General features: G+C 42.4%; 1 protein-coding gene across 1 annotated transcript; it reads right to left on the bottom strand.

Annotated features, from left to right (window-relative positions):
• Positions 1-5,710: 5,710 nt before the first annotated feature.
• On the bottom strand, positions 5,711-9,323 carry krt12.4.L (Keratin 12, gene 4 L homeolog). Its single transcript, NM_001086376.1, is given in 8 exon segments — positions 5,711-5,918; positions 6,445-6,491; positions 6,769-6,986; positions 7,086-7,211; positions 7,591-7,752; positions 7,883-8,039; positions 8,324-8,406; positions 8,858-9,323. Coding segments are annotated over 8 exon segments (1,314 nt in total). The 5' UTR covers positions 9,284-9,323; the 3' UTR covers positions 5,711-5,823.
• Positions 9,324-19,890: the final 10,567 nt, after the last annotated feature.

Genomic DNA, 19,890 nt, shown 5'->3' with positions numbered 1-19,890 from the left:
TTTAAACAAAAAGGCTAAAGCCGACAGGCGTTTCCTTGCGACAGCTACTGAGTGGCCTTGGCCCCGAAGCTGCAAAATGTACTCCACCGCAACCGTAAAACAGGTTTCGGACGCCCAAGCGGCGCCATCTGGAAACAAAGAGAACCACTCAGCCCAAGCCTTACCATGCGTAGCCCAAGTTGCTGGGGCCACTGAAGATCGAATCAAGCTCATAAGCTGCGCTCCACTATCTCCCACAAGGAAATTGGGCATTCCCGACCAATGGAATCGGCCTCCGGGACTAGGTCTCTGAATTTCTGCCACTGTGAACGAGAAAGAGCATCAGCTGCTGTATTGTCAACCCCTGGTACGTGCTTTGCCCGAAACCAAATGTTATGTGTTAAGCAAAGCAGGACCAGCCGCCGTAACAAAGATAAAACAGGTAAAGATGAAGATGTTAAGTTGTTAATGGCAAACACAACACTCAAATTATCAGTCCAAAAGCAAACTTTTTTATGAGACATGGCTGCGCCCCAGAGGTCCACAGCCGCCACTATGGGGAATAGTTCGAGTAGGGTTAGATTTCGACAAAGGCCAGACTCGACCCAGTGTTGTGGCCAGGCGCCGAAACACCATTGGTTGCCGAGGATAGCCCCAAAACCGATGGAGCCGGCTGCATCTGTAAATAGGGCCAAGTCACTATTAGGGACTTCGTGACTCAACCAGCAAGACCTCCCATTGAAAACCCGTAAAAATTGTTTCCAAACTTCTAGGTCATCCTTCAATTGTCGAGTGATCCTGATAAAGTGGTGGGAAGATTTAGCACCCTTAGTGGCCAGGGACAATCTCCGGGAAAAAACTCTTCCCATGGGCATGATTCTACAAGCAAACACCAGTAAACCCAAAAGGGACTGTAGTTGTTTTAAAGTAACTTTGGATGCACTTTGGACCAGTTCGACCAGAGCTAGCAACTTAGCCATTTTATCGCACGGAAGACGGAATTCCATCTCAATGGTGTCAATCTCAATTCCGAGAAAAGTCAGCACAACTGTAGGGCCTTCAGTTTTTGTCTCGGCGAGAGGGACACCAAACTTTCGAGCGAAAAAACGAAAAGTGGATAGCAGGTCCGTACAAATGTTACTGGACACTGGGCCAACAAAGAGGAAATCATCCAGGTAATGAGTTAAAGAATGGGAGCCTGACTCTGTTTTAACCACCCACTCCAGGAAAGAGCTGAAAACCTCAAAATAGAAACATGAGATAGAGCAACCCATTGGCAGGCACATGTCGTAATAAAATCGTTCTTGGAAATAGCAGCCCAATAGATGAAAACAATCTTTATGGACCGGTAGGAGCCGGAATGCGGATTCAATATCGGCTTTAGCCAAAAGTGCACCCCTACCCGCCTGCCGAACCAATGTGATTGCTCGATCAAATGGGGCATACGAAACCGAAGCATCTTCCTTGCTAATCCCATCGTTAACCGACCCACCTTTGGGGTAAGAGAGGTGATGGATCAACCTGAATTTACCCGGTTCTTTTTTGGGAACCACACCCAAAGGTGAAACCCTCAAATTGGGAAATGGTAAAGCATCAAAGGGGCCCGCTATTCTGCCTAGCTCGACCTCCTTTTGTAATTTGTCAGCTACCACGCCCTGATGTATGTCCGCTGATCTGAGGTTAGTGGCAAATAATGGCTTGAATTTTAATTGAAAGGGAATAAAAATCCAAACAGAAAACCACACCTAAGCAGGGCGGCTTCCCGTTTCTTGGGGTACCGATCTAGCCAAGGTGACATTGCTAGTACGTTCACTGGGGTTCTCCGACCTACCTGGGAGTTGGGGAGCTGAGAGGGGTTTACCCTTTTTAAAGCACCTAAGGGCTGAGTGGGCTCCCCCACAAATGGAGCATTCATGCTTAAATTTGCAGGTGCCGAAAAATCTGCAGTGGCCCTCATTAAAGAGCCAGCAGACCCCGGGCCGTCTGGGGGCCGCAGAGCTAACCTGTGAATGCCCAGCGGCCCCCGCAGAAAAGGGGGGGGGTCGTTGGGCCATCATGAGTCTGATCCACACATCTGTAGCCTTCATGTCCCAACCTAGATCTGGGCTAAGGGCAAGCTTCCTCCTGAACTCTTCATCATATCTCCACCAGGCTGATCCCCCATGTACTTTGTAAGCCCCATAAATAAGGTCCTGATAAACAAAGAGCTGAGAACACTTCTGCGGATGCTTCTGACCAATAACGCTCGCAAGCACAGAAAAGGCTTGAAGCCAATTCCCAAATGTTCTAGCCACTCTAGGCTTCCTGTCCTCGCTTTTGTCGAAACGTCTCTCTTTGTCCACTGTCACTTGATCAGGGGAGATAAGGGACCAAATATCAATGAACTCATTTTTCCAAATTTTGTCCCTGATCTCTGCTGACAAATGAGAGCCCAGTGGGCTAACCCCACAAAAATACACATCTTTGTAAGTACTAGCGGATGGGAGTTCAGCCAGTGGAGTAGCAGAAGAGGCATCCAATTTGCCTAAAATTTGTTTAAGCGCTACAAGAACTTCTCTATTCTGATCGCTAGGACCCACCCACGCCCCAGAACACTCATACTCACTTGGTCTCGAAGGCATGGGTGAAGGAGCAGCAGGACTCTGCTGTTGAACCCCATCGTCATCTCTATGAGAACGGCGAAACCGGCGGGAACGCTGGTGTGTTTTGCGCCGTTTGCTCCTAACCCGATCCTCTGAACTCCCATGTGAGGAAGAGGAGTGGGAGTATGATGCAGGAGACTGCGAGGAGGAAGAGTGAGTGGAGTGGGGGGAATGGACCCGGGATCCCCGGCTGTAGGCAGTAGCCTCAGGTGACCGGGGTATCGTGCATCACCTGACTACCGGTGGAAACCTGGCTAAGATGCCTGTTAACCCCCCGGGAGGCATGACTGCGCTCCCCTGAACAAGTTCTCCCGTGAGGGGGGTCAGAATAGGTGACATGTGTACCCTGTCTCGATGATGGGAAACATGCCCTTGTGAAAACCCCCTTACATCCTGCCCTGAATGAATAGGGGGCTGTGGGGGGTCGCTATCCCCCCCAGAAGATAAAGGAGGCGCAGACACAATATCTGGGGCTGAAGGAAGAAGGGGATCCCTTTGCAGCTGTGCCCGTGTATTGTGCATAACAGGCTGCGTAACAGAGGGCAGGCGCACTGATGAGTTAGCAGGGGGAGGTGTGGGGACGCGAGCTGCAGAGCGCTTGCCTGCCCTCGCTCTGGTGATTCTGGGAGGCAGGGGAGGCGCGCTGACAACCGGAGGGGCTCCTGCCTCCTTGTCAGCCGCATGTTTCCTCACTGATGCGCAGCGCGCGGTTGTTCCTTTCCGCGCGCTGCGTGTGCTGGGCCTAGGGGGACTAGGACTGAGGCGGGAGGGGGGGCGGGAGCGGCGCGCAGGCCCCTCTGCTGCGCGCCTAGTAGCAGGCCTGCGACTTGTTGTCCCTGGCATGGATGCAGAAGGAACAAGCTCAGCTAAGAGCTCCTCAACCCAACCCGACCCTTGCTGCAAAACTCTGTCCCTCACCTGTAAAGCTAAGCTATCTGCCATGATTGGGACTGGACACGCTTCAGGACAGCTCCACCAGCGCTCCAGGATCCAGGGGGAAGAGGAAGCAGGTAAGCAAACTTCAGTATATATACACCCCCTCCCCTTCTACCCCCCAACCTATCCTGCTCTAACTACCTCCCTGGCAACCAATCCCCAGCTCTGCCATCCCTCCTCCCAGTCACTGGCACCCTCGCTACACCCTTTGGTGCCCTCCAATCCCAGTGTTTATGACAAGAAATCCTGTGCATAATCCACACAGCACTGAGAGACACAGACACTGGCAGTTCACTCTGGGCTTGGGGAAAAGGTTGGGTTAGAAGACCCGGGTAGGATTTATTACACAAGACAAAAACATATTCCTGTTTCAGAATGTCATGGCATATGAATTATATCCATTAACCCTCTGAAGAAAGAATCTGTAGTTTAAGCACATAAAAGACACACATACAACACAAAGCAGCACCCACACACTGGCACCCACACACTGGCACCTTCTTGTATAAACTACTTCACACCATGGCTTGTGCAGAACACCCCAGCAGTTGTCCAACAATACAACACAAAAGGGAGGGAAAATAGGGGCAGCTGTTCTGTGCACCCCATCTTGTATGGAGAAAGGATCCCCTGCTCTCACAGCAAAAATCTACATTTTAAAAACTGTTGCCCTTCAGCTTATTTGAAGTAAAACTTCCAGTCCTACTCGCACACATACAATCTGGCTAAAGTCCATTCCCACACTGTGGACAAGTCCATCACATAATACACATTTAAGCCGTTTGTGATGAGAGGGAAATGCACAGAAATTTCAACTCTGATAATACAGCATTGGTGGACCAGGTCGTGGTTCTCATATTTAATCCGATATCCGGTTCCCAAACTTTATGTCCTCCGATAAAGTCAAGTTGCAATAACGATTAGTATTTTCGGGAACAGATACGCCAATGCAGGAACTATGCTACATTTATTTAACACAACATGTTTCGACCTGTGGGCTCTTTCTCAAGTGTTACCACAATCTAACACTTGAGAAAGAGCCCACAGCTCGAAACATGTTGGGGCATATTTATCAAGGATCGAATTTCGAATTGAAAAAAAACTCGAATTCAAAATGATCTATTTTTTTGGTCAAATATGTCAGTTTGATTGAATAGGTCCGTATTCGACCGAATTCGAAATGTACGAATTGAAGTAACAAAAAAAAAAAAGTTTTTAAAGTCCACCAATGGACTCCAAATAGGTTCTAGAAGGGCTAAAACAGCAATTTGGCAGGTTTTAGATGGCGAATGGTGGAAGTTGAATTTCTAAAGAGACAGTACATGATAAATTTCAATATTCATACTGAATTTGGACTATTCCCTAGTCAATTTACACAAAAAATATCTCAAAAATAGAATTTTTTTTCATTGGAAAATTCACCTCAACCTTTGATAAATCTGCCCCGTTGTGTTAAATAACGTGGCAGCATAGTTCCTGCATTGGCGTATCTGTTCCCGAAAATACTAATCGTTATTTCAACTCTGATAAACACCTCATTGTTTTGAACTCTTATAGTAAAGCTGGAACTACACCATGCGGGTCATTCCGATCAGACGCAATGAGAGAAAGCGCAGGCGTCACATTGGATGCGCCAAATCTAATGTAAGTAATACAAATGTCGCATCTATTGCAATTCAAACTGATTGCATCCAACACGACTGTCGGATGAAGACGCAATGTGCAGCATTCACATCCAATAGTCTTGTCGGTTTGTAGATGTGACTTTTGTCTTACATTAGATTCGGCAGATTCGATGTGAGGCCTGCACTTCCTCATATTGTGTCATGTAGTTCCAGCCTTAGATCTTCCGGGTTCATCCTCCATCACACCTGATGGGGTCCCCTGGAGGAAGGTGATAAAAAAATTCCCTGCTTCAACCCACTCCTTCATAGGGGGACATCTTCACAGACTGGGGACCTTTGCAGTTTTTTTTTGTCTTTCAGAATTGCAAGATTATCTTAAAAATTTGTTGCCAACCAGGTAAACTATATTTAAGGGTAATGAGTCACTGTCAGTGGTTTTTACATGTGGTTGTGAGGTCCAAATGAAATGATATTCCTGAACAAGGTGCTTAGTGCATAAATCATTAAATGAACGGACAATACAATATTGAGTTAAGGTCTTTTATTGAGAAGTTTCCATAATTTCTTTGTCATCAGTAACACTTCAGGATCTCAGGGAAGATTTCTGCTTATTTGTGCATTTATTTCGCATTCTGTTGGATTTACTCGACTCTTGATGAAACAACCTTCCCATCAACCACCTCCTCGACAATGGTCTTTACCATTCTGGTTCTAGTTGTGGATGTTGATGAGGATTCTGGAATGAAATGTAAGTTTGTATAAGTAAAACTGAAGAGGTACAAAACAAGTATAATTTAAAAACAATATTTCAACATCCTCTTTAAAACTCTTAACATTTCTTCCTGTACCACAACTTAATTTTTTTTCTTCTTATGTCCATTAAGAATTTCTATACAACATTTTGAATTATGATGTTTTTATACAATCACCAATTCGTTTTGATTAGACTACAAGTTAGGAAAGGCCTGGCTACACAAACAGGTCCTGAATAACCTGGGGTTCACCTACCAACACTAGTGTCAATAACTGAGAACATGAGTATAGAGTTCTAGAAAAGCTAGGGGGGTTCCAAGCAGATGGACTTTGCATTTACTGAATATACCAAATTTGCATAACCAATGTCCCTCCGGCCTCCACAGGGAAGCTTCCACTGACCATAGAGCCGTAAGTGGAACTGGGTTGTTTTGTATTTGAGTTTCCATTTTATTGATTTAAGCAGTCTTGTCTTAAGGAGTTATAAATATAAAAGTTTTCACAGTTACCTGTTTTAGACTCCACAGAACTTGCATTTGCCACTGTGGTCACCTGTCTGTAGAAACAAGAAAAACAGAATACATTAAATATGATATATAAAGGGGGGGGGGAATGTTCTATTTTCGAAACAGACAAGTTTCTTGAAAGTTGAGGGTTACTGTTCCAAGAGAAAGCATGGGCAGGCCCATAAAATGTTTTAGGAATATTGTGAGGGCTTTTTCAATTACTGCTGTTGAGAAGGACAAGACTTTTCTACAGTACAGTAACTATACAATGGTTGCTATCAATGTGATCCAAGTGAGTTTTGCCTATTTTCTTTACAATGAACTCACCCCAGTTCTCCCTCCAGCAGGCGCCTGTATGTTTGAATTTCCATTTCCAGCCTGGTCTTAATGTCAAGGAGGAGCTTGTACTCTGTGTTCTGGTGTTCCATGTCAGACCTGATCTGCAGAAGCTGTTCCTCTAGGCTGCCGATAGTGTTCTGAATTTGTTGAAGTTGTGATGAATAGAAGCCTTGTAGTTCGTTCAGGTTACCTTCAACCGATTGTTTCTGGGGGGGGGGAGGATGGGAAGAAAAATTGTGGTTTAATGATGTGTTCTTGAAATGACCATCTATATTTAATTTTGAAATGTTAAGATTCTGACTTACCATTGCCAGTTGGGATTGCAGCTCAATTTCCAAGCTCTGAAGTGACCGTTTCAGCTCAGTGATTTCACTCTTGCTGGCCTGCACTTGTTCAACACCAACGGAAATCTCTTTCTTCAGCTCACCACTCTATAATAATAACATACACTTTTAGATATCCAAGAAATCCACTTAAGCATTGCCAGAAATAACTACTTAGGTATACTCATTGCATCTCTACATATAGGCCAGTATGTATTTGAAGACACCATATAGTGTAAAATGGGACCCTGCTGTATAAGGATACTAGCTCACCAGGGGTTTGTGCAGAAAGACTACACGGGGCCTTATGCTGGTCTAAATTATTAGAGACAAAAAATTCCATGAGGTTCTAGAATCCTCTCACTTACAAGGGCATGGTGGTAGAGGCTAGACGAGACATATCCCATACTCCCTACATATAGTTACAAACACTATTACATTGAGACCTTCATTGCTTTAATAGCTGGATTTATAATAAAATGGATACCTTCTGGTTGAACCATAACTCTGCATCCCTGCGGTTCTTCTCAGCCAATATTTCATAGTCAGCTCTCATGTTATTCAGAATGCTGGTCAGATCCACACCTGGAGCAGCGTCCATTTCTACGCTCACTTTGCCAGCACTCTGGCTCTTTGCATGGCTCATCTCCTATATAACCAAATCAAAGCACTTGAGTACATTTTTCTTAACAGACATTAATGAAAAGTCATTTAGCATCATATAGAACTCTACAACTAAAGGTTTTAGGGAGAGCAGGTTGTGTGTCCCATCAGCTCACCTCCTCGTGGTTCTTCTTGAGGTAGGCCAGCTCTTCAGTCAAGCTCTCAATCTGCAACTCAAAGTCCCCTCTAGCGAGTATCAGCTCATCTAGGACTCTACGAAGGCCATTGCTATCACCCTCCACACTCTGGCGAAGAGCCAGCTCATTCTCAAACCTTAAAAGGGGGGGGGGGAGAAATCATCAAAAATCAGTGACCAGTTGAGTTGAGCAGTAGAACTCATGTGTATGTTTACCCTTTGTCTGTGTGGTTCCCCCAGGTGTACCAGTGTAACAATACCCCTATGCATATCTAGGAGGATTCCCAAATTTAAAATAAAACCAAAAACACTATTCAGGCCACGGCCTTGATCAAATTAGGCGCACCCTAATCCTGCTTTATTTGGGGACACCACATCTAAGTTTCACGGATATTGGAAAAGTCAATCGTTTACAACTTACTTAAGTCTGAAGTCATCAGCAGCCAGTCTGGCGTTGTCAATTTGCAGAGTCACTGTAGCATTATCAATAGTTGCAGCTCGAATCTAAAAAAATAAATAAATAAATAATGAAGACTTTGTCCTCTGGAAGTATACATTCTGTATATTTTGTGGAAGGTGTTATGGGCACAAAAGGTTGGATTCCCACCCCTGCCTTAGGCAAGTAACGGTTTGGATTCTGGGTGTGTCCAATTAAAATGTTTAAATGGGGTTTAAAACTGACCAATATTACACAGACATTACAGTTCCACTTATTTTCTAGATATATTGGAAATTAAATACAGGTATTATAAGCAAAGATGGAAATCAGGCAAGCTGGGTTCTGGGCATTAGTAGCACTCCCACCTGGAGAATGCTGGGAGTTACGACATCACTTTTCTAGTCCGAGATAAACATTTCTACTATAGCCTTTAACGACATGCTTAGTTGAAAATACTGCATAAACTGTAGTTGATATATAGAAATATTAAAAAGTAAGTACAAAAGACAGTTATACCTTGTTCCTCAGCTCAGCGATGATTTCAAAATATTTGCTGTAATCTTTAGACCCAGCACCAATGCCTGCATCTGATTGCTTATCGTACCAGTTACGGATCTTCCCTTCCAGGTCGCTATTGGTGGCTTCCAAGGCTCTCACTTTCTCCAGGTAGGAAGCGAGACGGTCATTGAGATTCTGCATGGCATGCTTTTCATTTCCACCAAAGCTGGAACTAGCTGCTTCTGCCATGGCAAAGTTACCTCCAGAGGATGAAAAGCCAGAACCCACACCACTGCTGAAGCCTGCTCCAAAGCTGCTGCCTCCTGCTCCATAGCTGCTGCTGCCTCCATAGCTGTTGCTGCCAGCCAAGCTGTGGCTTCCAAAGCCACCTTTGCTAGATGAGCCTGAATAGTATGAAGCAGAGCTGGACCTATAGGAAGTCATGATGGATGTTTATTGGTAGATATTCTCTGACTAGTCAGCTAGGACAAAAAAGAGTGCAAGGATGCAACTTTCTCCTTCCAGTACATGCACATATATACACATGCTGGGGTGGGTGGTCCTTTTCCCAAACCGGACGTCCTCCTATATGGAAAATTCCTTTTTTTGGCCAGGTCACTGCACTGATCGAGAGATGGATAATCGCCTTGATTCAGTTACGTAGCCTCAGGGTGTTTGTTAAACAAAAACTTGGTTACAAACTGGTTGGGCCAAATTCTTGGAAGATTTTCACTTGATGTTGCAGCACCACTCTCACCTTGCTCCAGGCTTCCTTCAGCAAGATCTGCAGCTTTTTCTACGTCTGTTAATTCACTACAATTTATAGAAAACTAAAATGAGATTTTCACCCAAAAACATTTTCCAATGCGTAAAACACACAATATAGTCAACGTTTCTTTTTAACTATACTGTAAGTACATTCAAAAATGTTAAATTTCTCTCAAGCAAGTATAGTAATGTCACAGAGGTCAGCTTGAGTTAGAGGTCCGTTAGAGGTGCACAAGGGGTCTGGGTTTTGCGTTATGGACCAGTGGAGTATATGTTATGCACATGTTATAAGCATTTATAGATGCCATCCAGTGAACCAATATTTATTTACCAGAACAGTTGCCTATGTAAGGATAAAACAGAAATCTGCTGAATCTCATAACCTGACCCTACTATGTGAATGTGACAGAAACCATAGATCGTAAGCTCCACTGGGGCAGGGACTAATGTGAACAATGTCAGAATTGATAACTATATATTTAAATAACACTCCTTTTGGTCATAAGCCTATCACAAATCGAGATTAGATTGGTTCACTCATTGATGACTGAAAAGCGATGTTAAATCATTTTATGGTACAGTTACTGGTAATTACACAAATTATTTTCATCTGAAGGAGGCCAGGGTGCTCAGAACTCGCTGCTGTTCGACAGGTTCATCCAGGGCTGGAGGGTCACTAAGTGAAAGGAGCAGCATTCCTCTTCCAAAATTGCAAGTCGTAAAAATAAATAAATACATGAATAAATAAATAAATAAATAAATGTGAGTGACGGAATTAGAAATGAGCGCTGACAATCAAGCTTGACATTTTGAGCATAAACTCGGAGATTGTGGATTTCAATGCATTGATTTCAGCTTATGTGTAAAAACATTTCCCAAAATTTTGCTAAAATTTCCTGGAAAAATCTATTTACACACTGATAAGTTTCAAGAGACCTTTTTTTTATCAGATGCTTATAAATAGCCAACAGGAACAATAAAAAAAATCTTTGTCTATAAACCATTAAAAGAGAACCGAATTCTATATTAAAGCCCTTGGTTTTAAAGTGTACAACTCTATATTTAGGACTTTATAAAAGGGGCAGCCTTTTGGTCTTTAGATTTTTATTCTGCTGCTCTGGAATTGAAACAGTTGTCTGGTTGTTATTGGGGCACATAGAAACCAGGCAATGGTTTGACCAACAGACTGGAAGATTAAACAGAAATCCAAGTAACCAGCCTCAGGATTAATCTGCTTGACAAGGTCACTGAAAAGCCAAACTGGAAGGCAAATACTACAAAATAAAACAATGAAGACCAACTGCCCCAAAACATCACTTCAACATTATAATAAACATACTATCCACTGAGTAATTGCCTTCATCTGAATTCCATCCCAGCAATTCCTAATCTCTACACACACCTTGTCACCCTATAGATCCTTAATAAGGTATACCCAGAGTGCTTGGGACCTGAGGTCTTCCAGATAAGGAATATTTCCCTTATTTCGATTTCTATACCTTAAGTCTAATTAACATTCATGTAAATGTCATTAAATAAAGCCAATAAACTGGTTTTGCTTCCAATAAGGATTAATTATGTCTTGAGCTCAAGTACAGTTAAGGGACCTGTTATCCAGAATGCTCAGGACCTGGGGTTTTCCAGATAACGGATCTTCTTTCATTTGGATCTTCATGCCTTAAGTCTACTAGAAAATCATATAAAAATGAAATAAACCCAATGGGCTGGTTTTGCTTCCAATAAGGATTAATTATATCTTAGTTGGGATCAAGTACAAGCGACTGTTTTATTATTACACAGAAAAAGGAAATCAGTTTTAAAAATTAGAATTATGGGATTTAAAATGGAGTCTCTGGGAGACGGCCTTCCTGGAATTCAGATATTTCTGGATAACAGGTTTCTGGATAACAGATCCCATTACCTGTCACATGTATTTGCTGAGACCATAAATACACAGACAGAATTTCACCCCAGGTTCAACTGGCCGGATCATCATATTATTGGCATTTACATAAGAAAAACTTAGGGTAGGACTCCACCAGCAATTTTTTCGCGATGCGACAAAACGCATGCATCGGATGCAGACACAGCGAGCAGCGTCTACATCCAACAGTCGTGTCGCGCCGGATTAACGCTGCAACATCATGCAACAATTCAATCTCTTACCTTATTTTTGTCGCATGAATCACTTGTGGAGTCCTACCCTAACTCTGCAAATGAAACTCATAGATTTACTTATTTGTCTCACAATGAAAGGGGAGATCTGGTCAGTACAGAATAAGAGGAGAAAATGTTGCAGTGTTCCATTGCGTTTTTATATATACACCCTATATACCCTCAATCACCTTCACAATTGATTAGAATAGAGAGACCGATTAACTTGCTTTGAATAAAACAGTAGCTTTGTGTTTGTAATAAATGCGCCCGTGTGCACAAGGTAAAATAAAAGTTGACATATCCCCGGACTCAAGGCCCTTATATAATGATTCACTTTTCTTTGGACAGTCCAGATTTGCTTTATGGCTGATCCAACTCTCCTTATAACAGAGCACTGGTATTAAACCTATTTCTGACATTACTGTGGCCCTTAGGCTGGAGCCAGAAGCAAAGTGCAAGGGTAAAGGAGACCATAGACGTTACAAGTATGATGTTTCCAGGAAAGATCATTCATTTCAATACACACGTGTAGAGTTGAATGGTCAGATATAGAAGAAGAAACAATAGAATTCTACCTGTATCTGATGATTCACCACTAACAATGGCCGATGATCAGGTGCCTTCAAAGGTGCCCAATCAAAATGTTCTCCCTGGGCTGATCGGTGAGCCAACCCATATCCAAGTCTTCTGCTGATGTCTGTTGGCTTGTCTCCCACCATACACGCACCAAAAATTGTATGAAAATGAGTTTTGTGCAATATTATTGGTGCATCTATGGCCACCTTTAGTGAGACCCAGCAGCTGTTCTGTACCAGCAATACATTCACAAACTGGGGACCAGTTACAAGGCAAGACCCAATGTGCAAAGTGCAAATTAGACCACAATCTGCCATTTTATTGCACTTTATGCAGTACACACTTTTCAGAGCACAGAGTACTGCAGCTTGTTCTTTGGATGGATTGCTACCTGCATTACGTAGTGCTTGATCAAAGAGGGTTGGCACTCAAGTGTCCCCCCCACTCACCCACCCACTCACTAACTTGTGCTTCATTCAGATATACAAGTTAGGGAGCATCAGAAGGTGATACCTGCATGGGGTCCCTGCTGAAAACTAGAGTAAAGCCTACCCAGGGTACTTGTGTCTCTAAGCGCTCCTGCATTTGCCCCCCAGGGTAGACTAAAAGAACCCCACTGAATAAGGGGTCCCATTATGGCTTGGATGTTGCTACTCACTCTGCATTGGGCCAGGTAACCAGACAAGTAGATCTTTACTCAATTGGGCTGTTAATAATATACAGTACATAATAATACACTAAATCATTCCCATCTGCTCAGACACCCCTCAGACCAGCAATAGCATCACAGATGCGGGGACCCCCTAACCCCTTGTTCTGGCTGCAACTGCTGGGCACAGGGCACTGGTGAAAGTGATGCCCCTCACTAAGCTCATTGCTGCAGAATGTAGCTAGAATGGCACTGATATAGCGCTACATGAATCGGCAGTGCCATAACTCTCTAACTATACATTGTTGCAGTGGCTCAATTATATACAAAAATAAGTCACCCATAGATAAAAAGCTACGGTCACTGTTACATTATGGGTGACAAATTGGAGGGTGGGAGTACAGTCATGCACAGTGGTTGGGGCATCAGTGGCGGCCATATTGCTCCATTATACAGACCCTGAGGGGGGATATGTGAACAAATACTTGTGGCTGTTGTTGAAACAATGACTCGAGTGTCCAACCCGTATTTCTGACTAATTTTCTTGTTTTCTCCCCTAAAGCAGCAACTCCTGATTGGTCAACAGGTCACTTTTAAACTGGTCAGGCCTGTCCGAGCCTAACGACTAGTCTGTCGGCTTCATAGCTGAACAGACTAGTCGGCAGAGTCGGACTGGGACACCAAGGGCCCACCAAAAAACCTTAGACCAGGGCCTCACCCTCAGTTCAATTTTCTTCCTCTCCTCACTCAACCTCTATTCTCCTAGTCTCTTTTCTTTACTTTCTATAATCTATTATTCCATCTATTTAGCCTCTTTGTTCTCTTAGAAATAGGGAATGGCCATGAAATAGGCCAAATGTTTATCATCATGAGGGGCCACTGACACCTGGGCCCACTGGTATCCCTGTGGGCCAGTCCAACACTGCTAGTTGGTGCCCATCAAGCATTAAGCACGAGGGGGTCATTTACATGGATCACGGTTGGAAGTGCAAGAGTGCAGAAGTGTACCCCTTAGTACTCTATGTGCAAAACAGATTGTGCCCCATTTTTTTTAAATTTTTACCCCTGTCTTGTGTAGTAAATGAGCCCCCTGGATTTGTCTGTACCCTAGGACTGATGTTGAACTGGATCTTTACCCACAAATTGTTTTTGGATAATAAAAGAAAATATCATTCCAAGCAGCTTTCCAACATTCCTTCATTAAAACATTTTGATGGTTTTAAAGTTATTTGCAAATGTAATATTGTTTAATGTTTGTACTATTGACTCCTAATACAATGTAGACATACACATAAACTAACGTCTCCACCCACAAACTGGTTTTCCTTTGTACAATAAAAGACAATGCAATTCTCAGCATAATAATATACATTCATTATGAATATTCATTGGCTTGTATGTTAATTGTAAGTGTTGTGACCTCTGGAAACAACATCTGTCTGCCCCTTTCTACTCTCTGGTTCAGATACCCTCCAGCTCTGGGAATCAGTTGCCTTCTGCACGAGCCAGAACCAGCAGTGCAGGGAATGCAAACAGAAGCCATGGCATTGTACAAATGACTTTAAAACAACTGAAAATGTATCATGAATGTATATTGGAAAGGTGATAAGAATTACAACATCTCTTTCATTAAAGAAAAATAAACAGTTATTGGGCGGAGATCCCCTTTATGCAGAGGAATGTTACAGATTTTTACATGTTTTAGTTGCAACTGTTTACTATAGGTGTGGGATCCATTATCCAGAAAACTCCAAATTACAGGAAGGCTGTCTCCCTTAGACTCCACCAAACAGTTCCAGGACTATATAAAGGAACAAAGCCAAGTCATGGAACTCCAAGGTGACTTCTAATATCCTTATATTTTACAACAGGGGGTCCATTATCCTGTGTCTTTGGAAGAGGTGAAACCGAGAGTTTGACGGCTATTGTTTTCTGCCCTGAAGCAGTGACTTGTGACCGGCCAACAGGTCAGCGCTAAACTGGTTGGACCTGTCTGAGTCTAATGACTGGTCTGGCTGCTGAGAAACTGGCCACGAAGCCGCAATATTTTAGAATCAGGTCCCAATAATGTCGGATTAGCGCTAAGAAGGCAATTTAAACGCTCTATTTGCAGCAAAGCTGCTTCACTGGGAGTCAGTTAATATTATTATCAATGGATGGACTATAGAGGGTCCCAGGAATTGTAATACTGACCTAATGTAGAGTCATGGCTGGTCCAAGTCAAAGCAAGAAGTCCAAAGTAAAGCAATAAAGCTATAAGTGACCATTGTAAGCTTTTGACTTTTGGATTGCATATACAGAATAGAACCCCCATAACTATAAAATACACAAGTATCTTACCCAGTGACTCCCCCTGGCCCCAACTATACAAAGAAAAGCCACTATAACTATGGTTATTCGTTTATATAAAAGAGAGAGCTTAGCAATAATGTGTTTTTGTCTGTTACTGCCTAACAGGAATGGCTGCACATTAAATCATTGACCTATAGCAAAGGTAGAAAACCCATTATTACAACAATAACTGAAGATTTCGTTTAGCCCCTGGTGGCCAGTACTGGAATGGCATGCCTGAATTTTCTGTTCAATAATTGGTCATTTACTGTAAACGAAGGGCACCGGAGGGACATAGACTGGCCCTGGGTGATTGAAAATGAAACTTTAATTTATATTTTCAGTGTCCCCTTTGTATTTTCACAATAAACAGAATCTATGCTGTTATATATCTTCTAACGCTCATTAAGTGCAGACGTGTTAACTCACAACTTTTTTAGGTGTCACTTTCTTGGCGCACAGTTATAGCCCTACTGCTCCCCATAATTTGCAACAGAGTTACTATTAACCTCCCACCCATTGAAAAGCTCTAATCCCCACCCAGAAACACAGGCAGCAGTGGCACTTCACTGTACAAGGGATGTAAAGGGTCCAAAATGTACCCAATTAAAGGGCCCTCCAAGTTGTCATTGTGACAGCCTAGGGATACAACCATTGTGGCTATTAAAAATAGCAGCAACCAAACTACATTAACTACAATTCAATGGCCAGGACATTAATATAGACCTTTGTAGATCACAGGCCTGTAGACCATTTTTTATAAGAGAAGTCATTGTACAGAATAAATGTTTGCGACCCAATCAGCTCTTTCATTTGCAGTTTTAAGAGTCCAAATTATTTGGAGAAGAAGGATTTGGTATTTTACTACTGGAGTTACAAACACTACAATGATTAATAGTCATTTGAGTTATTGCCCGGGAGAGAGGGTACAATTTTTGAGTTCCTTGGGGGTTAATATTATTTCAGAAGAATAGAAAATATGAATCTGTGACACAAGGTGGTGCTGCTGCACTGCTAATAAGAAACTGTAATAATGACATTTATAAAACTGTTCTTTTTCGTAGTTATTGTATGGAGTGAGCGAAGGAAAAGAAGTGAGTTCTAGGCTGGACTACGGGCAGTAAAGTGGCTCCATGGGGTCATGGCAGCTTTTAGCTTTAGGAGCATAGAAAACAGGGTGACCCTTGTGCCCATGGCTGGAATTAGGGTTAGACAGAAGAGGCCCCAAGGGGGGTGGGGTCATTGTTGAACAGGGAGTGGAGGGGGTTGACTAGCAGTGGGGTGGGAGATGCAAGTGGTCCTACCTTGGGTGTATTGAATTGTTGGTCTGGTACTGCCTGTGGCCCTCCCATTCAGAGTAATGAATAATAAAAATCTATTTCTAGGTTTCTCCCGCCAGGTGGTGCTGTTGCTTTGGGAGTCTAAAGCCTTCAGGTTATTCACCTGATATTCCAATTGGAAGCTGCTATTAAAGTTGACTCGGGCTATGAAACTGTTCCACCACCTGCCAATATACATAAATGTTCAATGGAAAACTTAATATTATTATAATACATCGGATTAGATATAAATGCTGATGCAATAAAACATTTGTATCTATGACATATCCACGTATCCACGTCCTTATCTATTGTGTGAAAAAAATGCACTGATTTTGCCATCATGGATCAGATCAAGGCGATTTGTAAAAACCACCAATTCTGTCTGATCCACTTGCTAGAAGGGGTCAAGGGCACAGAAACGACGCCTGTTGACTTCCTATTGGCTGCTGCTCTGCTTAGTGTGAAAAAAACACTCACTGACTTCAAAGCTCAAATTTTTGCCATTTCACAAATACACCACACAACCCCATTCTGAGAAATACACCTATAATAAACACTAAATGGGTTCAAACTAAAAAATGCAAGTGTGTGTGTGCGGCTACTAATTTGCCCTGTATACAGTGATACCATGCCAGGTATCCAGGGGGCATCTGCACCACCACCAATAAGTTTGCAATTTGTTGTGTGGGACACCATTTTTACATTCTACTTTAAAGGCCATAGGCCACTGGAATGGAAAACCAGTGACACAAAGCAGCACCTTGCACGAAAGTATCGAGTGGCTCATGTTCTTCCCAAGAAAAGGTTTTATGAATAAGTGATAAATTAGCCATTGTTTCATTTTACACTGAATCTGGTTTCGTTCTCTGGAAATGAAATTGAACACCGATCATTCAAGCTTTCACAGAATTCCTAGCGTACCCTAGAAGAATATTATTACTACTATTATTTCACTTTAGTACCATGTGACAATAATACTCAGGGCTACAACGGTATAGTAGATGTGTAGGCCAATATCTCTGAGACAATATTGCATGAGGTTTTTTTTACCCAAATACCCATGCACAGTCCAAGGTTGAGAAAGGTTCAAACCCAGTCTGCCCATTCAGCTAACATCATAAAAGATTTCATAGGGGAGGACTAGGTTTAAGAAGACTCTCCCACCAACCACATTGATCTAGAGTCCACCTTAAGCACATCTGTAAGGTTCTGTGTGCTGAGGTGGGAAAAACTGCACCCAACTCTTGCTCAAAGTGGTGGCCCATTTTTTGGCCGGAACCCGTCCGCAGGTTTCTGGCCATATAGCACATCCCAATTGCAGAGAGCTATTTTATTGTGGTAGAAAATGAAGAATCGTGTTGGAGACAAGTTAAGAGTTTGGCCAAAACAACTGGCCTAATGTTGTGCTCCAGAAACAGTGGTCTGTTTGGTTATTTGGCATTGTTTTTTTATGTAACTTAATTTTATTCAAATTTTCATGAAATGCAAAATCATTATCTAACAATTTTTTTGTTAGACCATGTTTACCATCTCTTAAAGGAAAACTATACCCCCAAAATGAATACTTAAGCAACAGATAGTTTATATCAAATTGAATGACATATTAAAGAATCTTACCAAACTGGAATATATATTTACATAAATATTGCCCTTTTACATCTCTTGCCTTGAACCACCATTTCGTGACTCTATCTGTGCTGCCTCAGAGATCACCTGACCAGAAATACTACAACACTAGCTGTAACAGGAAGAAGTGAGGAAGCAAAAGGCAGAACTCTGTCTGTTAATTGGCTCATGTGACCTAACATGTGGTTTGTATGTGTGCACAGTGAATCGTACGATCCCAGGAGGCGGCCCTTATTTTTTAAAATGGCAATTTTCTATTTATGACTACCCAATGGCACATACTACTAAAAAAGTATATTATTATGATAATGGTTCATTTACATGAAGCAGGGTTTTACACATGAGCTGTTTTACTCAGTATCTTTTAATAGAGACCTACATTGTTTGGGGGGTATAGTTTTCCTTTAATGGTCTTAGATATGTTCTGCTACAGTTTGTTGTGTTCTATGCCCAAATTGTCCTGCTCCAGCCTTTCCTGTCCTACATCCTTCTCCTGGTTCCTCAAGACCAAAAATGATGTCATGTTCTTTCTACACTTGGGTAAGGACTTCTGGTTCACTTTAGTAGAACATATTGTGTCCCTTTTCAACAGTTTATTCCAAAGCAAAACCTACTTATTACAAGCTGTCCTGACACAGGCATGTCTTCATTTGTAGTACTGCCATGGGCACTACTTAGGCTTTATAAGTAGTGTTAATACAGTATTTATATGCATGAGTCAAAGGATATGAATGGTAGTTTGTGGGAAAACCTCAAGTTAAATATGTACAAAGGGATGTTTGAGTAAATTTCAACAATAGAGTGGCAAGTTCTGTCAGGGTGAAGCTAACGGCACATGGATCTCTATGGAAAAGATTCAACTCAACAAGGAAAATAGTCTGACTTTTTTTGAAAACAAGAGAAAAGCAGTCACTGTATTGCTTATGATTATTTAACCCTCTACCTTTGCAAACAGCTCTGCCAAAAGATTTGAAGACAAACAAAACATAGAAATGGTTTGAGGAAAAGAAGAGTAAGAACGACGGGAAAAGGGTCCACCATTAAGGCAAACTAAAGTAAAAGATGTTAAGATACATGGGAACCACAGATTGACAGAAGAAGTATCAGTTCCACATGATTATGCTGTGTTACAATAATGGAACCAATGACTGCAAGCCAATGGCTTATGACTGGAACAACAGCCCTGTCTGTAATAAGTCACCCTAATGTGTATCTCTGTTATCAGGTCTTAACTAACAGCAAATCATAGATAGATCTGTCTGGGAAGTACAATATAATATTCCCATATCACCATTCTCCTACACTTTGTCTGTAAGATGTCACGCTATCAGCCCGTCCCATAGCATCATCAACTCCACATGGACCTGATAATCACAATGACATTTCCACCAATTGCTTTCCGTATTTATTGTGATGATGAAACGGTAGTAAAGAATTTTTATGAAAGGACACAGTGATTCAGTGCTTCAAATAAAGGTTTGGCCAAGCATCGTAAACTGAGAACATTGAGTAATATTGAGTAAATTCTAAAGCTGGCCATAGAAGGGCAGATTTAAGATGCTGATTTGGCCAAACAGCCTTCCCAGGGCTGGAACTAGGGGTAAGCAGAGAACCATGTGCTT

Source organism: Xenopus laevis, chromosome 9_10L (genome assembly GCF_017654675.1).
Source record: "Xenopus laevis strain J_2021 chromosome 9_10L, Xenopus_laevis_v10.1, whole genome shotgun sequence".
NCBI lineage: Eukaryota > Metazoa > Chordata > Amphibia > Anura > Pipidae > Xenopus > Xenopus laevis.
This window is presented reverse-complemented; position numbering and strand designations above follow the sequence as displayed.